Source organism: Dendrobium catenatum, unplaced genomic scaffold, assembly GCF_001605985.2.
Source record: "Dendrobium catenatum unplaced genomic scaffold, ASM160598v2 fragScaff_scaffold_698, whole genome shotgun sequence".
Lineage (NCBI taxonomy): Eukaryota > Viridiplantae > Streptophyta > Magnoliopsida > Asparagales > Orchidaceae > Dendrobium > Dendrobium catenatum.
This window is the reverse complement of record NW_021319160.1, coordinates 1,784-12,691: the sequence shown is the minus strand read 5'-3', so window position 1 is coordinate 12,691 and position 10,908 is coordinate 1,784. Positions and strand designations below refer to the sequence as shown.

The following is a 10,908-nucleotide window of genomic DNA, read 5'->3' as shown; positions in this document are numbered from 1 at the left end:
TTTAACAACCCTAGCAAGGTTATGGTTTGCAAACGCTTTATCGAGGAGCACAAATTGGATATGCTCTGTTTATTAGAGAATAGGATTCATCTTGAATCTATCTCTGATCCCTGGTTCTTAAACTCCCACTTGGTCTTCAACATGGAAGAAAGCTGTAATAATTTTTCTTTTGCTAGTTTAGATAGAATCTAGATTAAATGGTCTGTTAGCAAAATGGACTTCTCTCCCACTTTCATGTCTTATCAATTGATTAGTGGTTTGGTTACTTGTGGCTCCCCTCCTGCTTTTTTAATATCCATTGTTTATGGATCTAATTCTGTAGAAGGTCGTCACTTTGGCAACAAATTAGAGAAGTCAAACCAAACCATTCTATGCTTTGGATTCTTATTGGAGACTTCAATTGCTACAGATTTCAACATGAAAAATCAGGTGGTTCTACTTTGCATACTAGCAGGCTTGGGGATTTTAATTCCCTTATATTTGATACCCAACTTTCTGATCTGGCATCCACTGGCCTCTTTTACACTTGGCTTAATCACTAATTGGAGAACCCATTTGTATCAAGCTGGGAAGGACACTTGTTAATGATGACTGACTGTCTCATTACCCCAACTCCCATTATATAATTGGTGATCCATTATGCTCTGTTCATTCTCCTCTGATAATCGTTGATGGTACCCGACAATGCATGGCTGCTCATTTCTAATTTAAGAATTTTCGGACTTTGACGAATGAGTACTGGAACATCTTACTTAATGTGTTTATGACCCCTACTATTGGCAATCCATTAACTGATTTTACTCATAAACTCAATCGGGTCAAAGCCCTTATAAAGAGTAATTTGTGGGCATATGTTAATTCCATTGAGAACTCCTAAAACATCCTTCAGGAAAAGCAACACTATCCTAATTCTATGTTGGACAATGATTATAATAATCCTCAAATCAATATTGCTTTGAAGACTGTCAATGGGGAAATTGTCAATTTAATGACCTCTTGAGCTTCTTGGATTTATAAACGTGCCAAGGCCAAATGGTTAAAGGAGGGTGAGGATAACCTCAAGTTTCTCTACTCTAAAATTTGTTTAAGGATTAACTTCAACAATTCCACTTTATATAGTGCTTTGGGAGAGGGCAATTTTTGTAATGCTAAGGAAGCTATAACTATTCAGTTCCATAACCTATACAATTCTAGCTCCTTACCCACTCCGGATGTCTCTATTTTTCCTAAAGGGAAGGTGGTCCCGCCTCATTTGATATCTCTTCTTTCAGACCCCATTTCTACTAAGGAAATTAAAAAAACTTTTTTTTCAGGTGCCACCTCTTCTTCTCCAGGCCCTGATGGTTTCAACTTCCATTTCTATAAGACGGGGTGACATATTTTGGGTCCTTCATTATGCAAAGCAGTTTTGTCCTTCTTTGACAAAGGTTACCTACCCAAAAGCATTAAAGCCACTGCTCTTGTCCTCATCCACAAATCCTCTCACACCACTTCAATTACGGGCTTCAGACCTATTTCCTTCTGTAACACCCTTTATAAGATCATCTCCAATATCTTAGCTTCCAGACTTAAACTCATCATGCCCATTGTTATCAATCTGGCACAAGCAGGTTTCAATTAATAAATGGATCTCTACTGACAATGTGATCCTAGCTTCTGAGCTTTTGGGTTTTTTCAGGAGGTGTTCTAATGCTAATTATATGTGTGCAAAACTAGATATCAAAAAAGATTTTGATACCATATCTAGAAAGTTCATTTTGCAAAGGATGGCGCAAAAAGGGGTGCCTCAAAATTTCAACAGGTGGGTTAAATCCTACATTACAAATGTTCATTTCTCTGTTCGTCTTAATTATGGTTTGGAGGGCTTCATCTCCTCCAATATTAGCATTCGTCAAGGCTGTCCGTTGAGCCCATATCTGTTTGGTTTTGCTTTGGATACTTTCTCTTGTCTATTAGACTACTATGATGGGAGCAGTGGATCCCAAGCTGTTGGCACTAATGGATTTCACTTATCTCATCTTCTCTATGCAGATGATCTTCTTGTCTTTGGTTAAGCCAACATTGATAATAACAACACCTTATTCAATTTGTTGCAACCTTTTTGTGGGATCCTCTGGTTTAAAAATGAATCCAGATAAGAGTGCTATCATGCTCAAACCATCCACTCCCCATGCTAATGAAATATGTGTTGCTCTTCATATTCCCACCTTATATTCTAAACTCATTTACTTGGGAATTCCTATCTCCATCAAGATAACTCTCATCTCTTATTTCTCTCACCTCAATGATATTATCACTAACAAGGTTTCAGGTTAGAAAGCAAAATCTATTTCTTTTGCAGGTAGACTTTAGTTCCTCCGATTTACTATATGGAATACAATTGCCTATTGGATTCGAGGTGTCATCATACCCAAAACCTGTTGTAAACAAATTGCCAAAATAGCCACAAAATTACTTTATTTTGGGGATCTTCAAGTCAAGAAAATTCATTTGGTGTCTTGGAGCAAGACGTGCAAGCCGAAAAACAAGGTAGGTTTGGGGCTTCCCACCTTCCAAGCTTTGAGATATTCTTTTAATTGCTCACTGATTATGAGAATTTACAACTGCTCCTCTCCTTTGTCCTCATGATTTCTAACTACTTTCAGCTCTCCATGGAAAAATTCGCCTCCCACCTCTTCTGCGATGTGGAAAAGTATATGCGAGATTGTTATCTTAGCCAAAAATAATTTTGTGTTTAAAGTAACAACTGATTCTCCTATTAGTTTAAAATGGGATCATTGGTGTGATGGATACCGTCTCCTAGAGCTTCAACATCACCAATCTCTTACTTCCTCTTACCCTGATGTTGCTTTACTTACCCGCTTAATTAACTCTTATGGATAGACTTTCCCCTCAGGCTGTCACGTTGATATTCAGAATTCTATCTCTAAAATCCACATATATACGACAGCGTCCTATGCTTAAGTTGGGTCGATGGTAAGATGGCTAAGTTTAATACTTTTTTAAACGATTACTATAAATCTGAAATGGATGTGACTTGGCACAAATCTGTGTGGCACAAACATTATGCCCTTCGCTTCTCACTATTTGGCTGGTTCTGTTTTTCTGGAGGTCTTAAAACCTTTGATTCTCTCATCCGAAGGAACTTTGACGTTGATCCTATATGTAGTCTCTGCAATTCGAAACACGAAAGCTTATCTCATCTATTTTTTGACTGTGATTTCGCATTTGCTATTATTTTTGAACCGATTCGTACTTTAAGAATTTTTCTCATGAGGCCAAATCTTAGTATAGTGGTGGAATTTTTGGTGGATGACATCTATTCTATGGGATATAAGAGGAATTTTGACTTGATTGTTCTTTGGGCTGCTATCTACTTCATTTGAAGGGAGCGAAATAATAGAAAATTTAACAAGCATTATAAGATTTCCTCCACTAGTCTCATTATTATTAAAAAGGCAGTAAGACTCAAACTAGCAAAATGGAAAAATGGTAATGAGCTCATGCTCATGCTGTAGAGCCGCAAGCTTGCAGGTTTTGGGATATATCTGTTTTGTTGGGTTTCATGCACGAATGGATATTACTGGGCGATGATGATCGAGTTGCATTCTTATCCCTTTTGGACAACGATTATTTTGAACTTCTATTGGATGGCATCTCTGCAAATAGGGGATGGTGCCGGAATTTTCTGAATGCAACTTTTATATATTTCATGAGCCCACTTCCTCTGCTGAGGATTATTTTTATGGTGCCGATCTTTCTTTTTTGACATGTGTAACCTCTTGTTTTGACACCCTTTGGATGAGCTTTTTGCTTTTTTCAGGACTCTTCCTCACTTTTGTTTTTTCTCCTTTTACACATGTAACTAATTCTCTTTTCATTATAATGGAATTTGGGCTTTGCCCACAATTTTCCAAAAAAAAAAAATTGTTTATAAAATAATGTAAATATAATTTGTAATTTTTATTTGTATAATAATGTAAATCACTAAATGTGTTGTATATTATTAGTACTTATTAGCATTTTGTTAGTATTCAAATAAATTAAATTAGTGTTAGTATTTTGTTAATATAATTGGTTATTTGTATTCATTTAATCATTTATAGTTGCTCAAAGCTTCAAACAAATAAATAATTATTTTTGATTGATTAAATAAATAATTGAGAACAAAAAAATAAATAATTATGATGAGGATGTATTTAAGTTTATTGTATTTTATATTTTTAATTAAATTACTTAAAATCTTAAATAAATCTAAAATAAAAAATACCAAAAACTAAGAGCAAAACGGGTTGGCGGGTCAATTTGGGTTGACCCGAATCGGAACCTGAAACCGAACCAGGTCGGATTTCGATTAGAATTCCCGACTCGTTTTTAAAGTTGAGTCAGGTCAATTGAGAGGGGTCAAGTTCGAGTTAAACTCGAATCCGACCTAATAACCCTTTTTAACACCCCTACTTTTTAGTCTTCATAACTATGTACTTATATTTTAGTGAGAAATAATCTATAAGATTATAATATTATAAGTAATGTCGTTGGGAGCTTTGACTATGAACCAAGAGATCTTGATTTTAAGTTTTGCATATATGATGATGTGTATAAATTTGACTTAATTGATCTATATGTCAAAAAAAAAAAAATGTAAGTTCACTCAAGCACCATGCACCATGCACCATGCACAACACTGAACAGTCTAAGGGTATCTAACGAGCTCTCAAGAAGCAGGTCGAGTAGAGTCGGAGATCGATGTCTCTCATCCTGCATTCAACGTCTCCCTTCCTGATTCCCAAATATCGTAACCCTTCAAACCCTATCTTCTGTTCTCCGACCTCCAGCTTCAAAGTAGCAACTATTCTCTCCTCCTTTGGCCCCTTGGCCATCGCCCTAAGTCTTACCTCTCCTCTTTCTTCTCTAGCTTCCTATCCCTTTGCTTCGCAGAACTTTCCCATTTCCACCACTCCGTACTCCCAATCCCAGAGTTTGAATCTTGGATTGGAAGATGGGTGAGCCCAAAAATCTCATTTTTTTTCATCCCATTCTAGTTTTTTTAGTTCCATGTCATTAGTGCAATTCTATGTTTTGCAGAAAGATTAGGCCTTGTCCGTCCACTAATCCAGGTTGTGTTTCTAGTAATCCGAAGTCGTCTTCATTTTCTTTTCCATTGGCGATTCCAGAGGACTTTTTAGAGAACCCTGTGCAGGTGACTTTATTTTTCTATATGATGATCAAGTCTTTTCTTTTTTCTGACGTAGCAATTAATATTTTTTTATTTTACATTGGATTTCTTAGAAACTGCGGGATGCGATACTTAGAACGCAAAGAAATGTGAAGTTTGAGGTCGATGAAGAAACCCCATTTGGTAACATGAACAGTATTTAGCTTATTTTTTTTATATTTAAAAGTTCTCTTCACAATGTGGAGGTTTTGCTATTTTATTTGCATGCCTAAATGATGCAGAAAGTCTGGGTATTAAGCACAACATTTCTCAAAAATTGCGAGGAGTATAGGCTTTGAAAATTAATTCAAATACTTCAAGAAAAAAAAAAACTAGTTTGATTTCCAGAATAGTTTGTTTTGATTTTAATTTTAGCTAACTTGATTTTTAATGATTCTCCCAACAAGAAATTCCTATTATTGGAAACACAGCTTGAACATTGTTTTGAAACTATTTGGGCTCGATCTTGGCACCAACCTGTAATGATCAAAGTCGAATCACGAGTCCTATTAATGAAGCAAATTCAATAAAACAAGAACTGGTACCATAGAGAAGCCGCCATGAACTATAAATTCTTGACCAATTCAAGAGATCATTCAATGTAGTTGAAATAATTGAATTGGGGATTGTTTGGTTTAGTAATGGAAACTCAACCAAATTCGTAACTGTTTCAATATCATCCTTTTCGTCGCTTTTATTTTGATTTTCTAACTTATTAATATAAAAAATTTGATATAATTTGAAAATTTATCTATTTTGGGCATTTCTTGTGATGTAATTTTATCATATGCAAAGATTTTAGGGGAAAAAATGACCTGTTTTTATGTAGAATTGCCTATCAAAACTGAATACAATGAATGCACAAAGTAATGATGGAGACCAAGCACCATAAGAAGTCACCAAAATTTATGCGGAGTGGCCAAAATTTTCTAATTAATTCCCTGAATCTTCTTTGTTTTAGGTATTTCTACAACCACTTAATCCTAGGAGTTGCAGGTAAATTCCAAAGAAAATTCATACAAACTACCTTCTCGCCTCATGTGTATAAGGCATTTCTAGGAATCCTTAAGCAGGTGATCACAAATCTAAATCAAATTCAAAGTTTCAAAACCATCTAAAATAACAAATTATACAACAAAATTTCCAAAAACTTGTTTATCTAAAAAAAGGATAATTTTTTATGCCAAAATTCACTTATTTGAAATTTGTTAGATCATGACAAACTTTGAGTCAAAATCCTAACAATTTGCACTCTGGACTAAAAAAAATACGGCAATACATTTGGATATGCTCTATGACTCTTCTCTAAATCCATGCTCGCAATACTCTGAAAGCACAATGCAACCTCAGTGAATCCCAATTGATGGAATAACATAATACTCATGAGATACCTTTGAACATGTTTTTTGCACATAAATATAGATTTATTAATAATGAAAATTATTTGTAATTTGTTGACCCTATGAGCCCACTAAGTGGATAAGGTTATTTTGATGTTGACAAATATATTGTGGAAAAATGATAAGAAGAGGCTCACAAAGAAATCTATCCCTTAATTAAGTTATTTGTGTAAAGGAAATATAAAGCAATGTGTGCATAATAATAATTAAATAATGTATTAAAAACTACATCATCAATATCTTTATTCTAGTGTCCCCTTCAGCATCAAGAAGGAAAACTCAATGTAATCATGCCAAAATAAAGTATATAAAAGAAATACAAACATAAACATTTCATAATAGAAAGTTCATACACTTGTATAAGAGATTTTGCTACATAAAAAATGCAGGACATTTCTTGCAATGTCATACATTATAAAAATTTAAGAAGTATGAAATAATATTATAATAATTATAGCCTCAACGGTAACTACAAAGTAAGAACCCTCATTCTCATCATTTGGAAGAGGAGCATTTGGGACAAGACCATTGACCTACATCCAATTCGTCTTCCAGTTGAGTATTCCAAGAGGAAAAAGTCTTTATCCTACTTTGAGTGAACCCTTTGAAAATCTCATATTGATTAGGATAAAATTGTTGAAACATTTCAACAATGTCTTCATACTCCATGGAGTGTAGATGATTGGATTGTTTTTACTGCAAATGATGAGCTTTCATCCTTTTCTTTTGCCCATTGTGGTGGTGAAAAACAGCTTATTCACCTTCTTCTTCTTCTCTTTAATCATCATCAACATCTTGAACTTTTGCGGCTACTTGTCAAACACCTAATCTAATATTTGGAAAATCCAACAAGAAGACAGCTTAGTGTCATCAGCATGCATATGAAGGACATTCAAATCATGCTAAACAAGTATTCAATAATGTAGTTGGGATTAAATTTGGGATACAAGTGAAATTAGGATCTTGAATATGAGAGATGCTCTTGATGATGTCAATAAGATCATTAACAATATCAAACTGAACATGCAATATGACAAGTGAAAAAGCAAGGTGATATGAGAACGGTCACCATCCTTTTGTAGCATAGTCTATCATAGAGCATATACTAAATTGTCATTGGAAATTGTGATTATTTATTTCTAAAGCTTTTAAACACTGATTTTATGTACCCAAAAATAATAGAACACCGATCCAAACCTCATTGTAGAATTAGAGCTCATTCTAATCATAATGGTGGTCTTTCTTGTTTTTTAGACATATCAAAAAGATTTCTATTCCCCGCGTAAAAATCAAGACTAGGATATGAGTTTAGTGGAAAAAGCCCTTTATTGGGTTTGAACCGATAACTTACGCCTCATTGTAGATTCTCGATGGCTCAAATGGTAAAATTGTTGTTTAAAACATCAAAATGACTTAACTGATCGGACTTGGTGCATGCAACATCGATGGTGAGATTATTATTGGATATTTAAACTAATGAGAATGAATTAGAGTATGGCATTAGATAATGTTCCTGTTGTCGATGCCTCAGACCAAGCCAAAAATATTTACACCATAGTCAATTTCTACAAGCAATGGAGCAGAATTGATGGTAACACCTTTGATATAGGGAAATGTATGATTTAACATGGGGTTGACTTGAAGGCTTCTACATCTAGAAGACGTGGACTCACCCCTTTTGAAGAGAGGGGTTCATTTCTCTTTTTTCTATAAACATGATGAAGAGAATAATAAAATGAAGAAAATGTAGCTCAAAATTAGATGAATTGAGAGTTTATTGATTTAGGTCCAAGACAATTTGAGTTATACCAACACAGTGAAATTATTCTTTTAGATAAAATTTATGGTTAGAGATTAGAAATGGGGTGGAATGAACATAAAATATGGTTTAAATGTAGTAGAGAATCAAAGAAAATCATTATTTAAGAAAAATTTTCCAAGGCGATGTTTTGGAGAAAAATGGATACTTGAGGACCTTAGATGATTGGGAGACAATGACTGGGGGATGAAAAGATTGACCTTAAGTTTAGGGCTTTAATGACTGAGCTAGTTCAGTTCCTAAGTTTGTTGTTCCTGATCCAAGTATCACTAGGTTCCGTTGCGTGATTGATGGGGCCCTTGTCAACCTTATTTTTTGCACAACAAAATAAGATGCACATCTTTGTCTCCTTTTTGGGATTAGGATTACAAACAAACTTTTAGGGGAACAACTTCACCTTTACATTATCAATGCCCAATAATGTTAAACCTCACACTGCATTATCTTTGAATTCTAAACAAAACATCTTTCTTTATTCACTCCAAAGCACAAGTGGTGTGGTATGATACCTAATCTTAGGTTTCATTTGGGACGGCTTTCTTTCTACTTCTTAAAGCAGCTTTCTAGTAAAAAAAAAAATTAATTTTTGTACTAAAAAGCTGCTTTAAATAGCAGTAAGAAAGCCGTCCCAAACGAAGCCTTAATCTCCTGATTAGGTGAATAAAAATTAACTTCTTACCAATACCACTACCAAGGTCTACAATGGCACTGAAAATAGATGTGTCTATGAATCTTAAAATTGAAGAGCTCCTCTTTTAGTTGTTCATTGCTTAGCAAGTGCCATTAGGGATAGTACTTCAGCTCCGTGCACGGCTGACAGTTATACCACTTCATCAGTTATGATCTTGAAGAGTTTTTTTTGGCCTACTTCGATTTAGCTTCTCTGAAGAAGCAATTTTCAATAGTTTTGGTCCAAGTAAACCATGGTAGCAATAGGGGTTTATGCTTGTGCTACTTCTCTTCCTCTAATTTCTCATCCAATGGCTTATGCTTTTGCTTGTTTTGTTAGCTTATCTCTGAGATATTCTTCCTTTAGAATAATTTTAGCTCTCTTCAGTTCTTTGTGATATAAAGATGAAATTTTCCACCAGCTAGATTCCTGTGACTATGGCCGGCCTATAGAATTCCATGGCATGGCGCAGCACAGATTGCCTGCATTTGTAAAGGTTGGAAATAATACGAACGAAATTTATCGTTGCTAGTGCTTGTGTTGGATGGTAACATTAATATTCATCTGGATATTTTTTGCGTGGCTAACAAAGAAATGAAGGCCGGTATGACAAATAATAGTTTTTACACGTTAAAGGTTCAGAGAACTAATGTGGAATAACCTTATCTAATCAAAGCAATCATACGTTATTCAAGGGAATTTGCCAAACTAGATTTAAGTTGTAATGCAGCTCTTGATTTGAAATGAATGGAGAAGCAACTCTCTGAGATTCGATTGTTATGGTGGTTTTTCTATGCCCCTTTACGTTTTGTTTGGGACGGTTTTTTTGTTGTTTCTTAAAACAACTTTCTAGTACAATATTTTAATATTTATATTGAAAAGATGCTTTAAAAAGCAGCAAAAAAATCATCCCAAATGAAACCTTAATTCTGTTATATGTTGAGAATTATATGTTGAGCAGGAAGAGAAGCATGATTATTTGTTATTTCCTTTCCATTATTTTTTAATATTAGTTATTGCGAATAGAAATGAAGCTTGAAAGAGTTGTGTAATACATTCCTATCAATCTAAATGGTTAATTCTTAACTGAATGGAAGTTCTCTGTATCAACAAATTTATTGTGACTTTTACTTGTGATACAAGAAGCAGACTTGTTTTCTAACTCTTTACTAGGGCGATATCTGCAAGTGGAGGTTGATGGGGGGTTTGGGCGCGATGTGATGGAGTTCTTGGTAAAGAAAGACATTGTTGCTTACAGATCCATGGCTACAAAGGTTACATACATATATCCATTCACTACAGCTTTAGGTGATTCTAAAGGCCAGGAAGAAAGAATGAACAAGATCAAGGTAGAGTTAGGCTGGTATTCTCCAAGTTTTGAATCTATGGATAATTAAATTTCTTCTAGCTTCAAAGAATAGTCTTTCTGGCTTTTGCTGGTAGGATATATGGAGGTGTATATACTTGCTAGAATCATGTTATTTATTATTTGTTTCACCTGACATAAGAGTTTAGGCAAAAGTGGCCTAAAATGATTCCTCATACAGAAATTGTGATACATTATTGGTATGAATTTAGTCTCTAATGGATCATTTTAGATCAATTCTATATGATTGATGGACTAAGGCTTCGTTTGGGACGACTTTTTTACTGTTTCTTGAAACAGTTTTTTAGTGCAAAAATTTTAATTTTTATAATAAAAAGTTGCTTCACGAAGCAATAAAAAAGCCGTCTCAAACGAAGCCTAAATTGGAGAAATGTGACACTCTGAGATTGAATTTATCACATAAGAAAATCAGAGGGT

At 34.5% G+C, this 10,908-nt stretch overlaps 1 protein-coding gene across 3 annotated transcripts; it reads left to right on the top strand.

Annotated features, from left to right (window-relative positions):
- The first annotated feature begins 4,666 nt into the window (after positions 1-4,666).
- On the top strand, positions 4,667-10,707 carry LOC110097416 (thylakoid lumenal 17.9 kDa protein, chloroplastic). 3 transcript variants are annotated; one of them, XM_020823784.2, is made up of 5 exons: positions 4,667-5,003; positions 5,086-5,200; positions 5,290-5,359; positions 9,509-9,600; positions 10,278-10,414. In XM_020823784.2, the coding sequence occupies exons 1-5, from the start codon at positions 4,747-4,749 to the stop codon at positions 10,323-10,325; spliced, it is 582 nt and encodes a 193-aa protein (XP_020679443.1). In that variant the 5' UTR covers positions 4,667-4,746; the 3' UTR covers positions 10,326-10,414. The 3 variants fall into 3 exon arrangements, with proteins under 3 accessions (XP_020679443.1, XP_020679442.1, XP_020679441.1); XM_020823783.2 differs by lacking the exon at positions 9,509-9,600 and having other exon boundaries at positions 5,131-5,200; positions 10,278-10,707; XM_020823782.2 differs by lacking the exon at positions 9,509-9,600 and having other exon boundaries at positions 4,669-5,003; positions 10,278-10,707.
- Positions 10,708-10,908: the final 201 nt, after the last annotated feature.

What these genes read in the sequence shown, in the direction of transcription:
- LOC110097416 (XM_020823782.2), top strand. Translation starts at nt 4,747, where the DNA reads ATGTCTCTCATCCTGCATTCAACGTCTCCCTTCCTGATTCCCAAATAT. An exon ending in TTTTAGAGAACCCTGTGCAG is followed by an intron (nt 5,201 to 5,289) that starts GTGACTTTATTT and finishes TGGATTTCTTAG; the next exon opens with AAACTGCGGGATGCGATACT. An exon ending in CGATGAAGAAACCCCATTTG is followed by an intron (nt 5,360 to 10,277) that starts GTAACATGAACA and finishes ACTCTTTACTAG; the next exon opens with GGCGATATCTGCAAGTGGAG.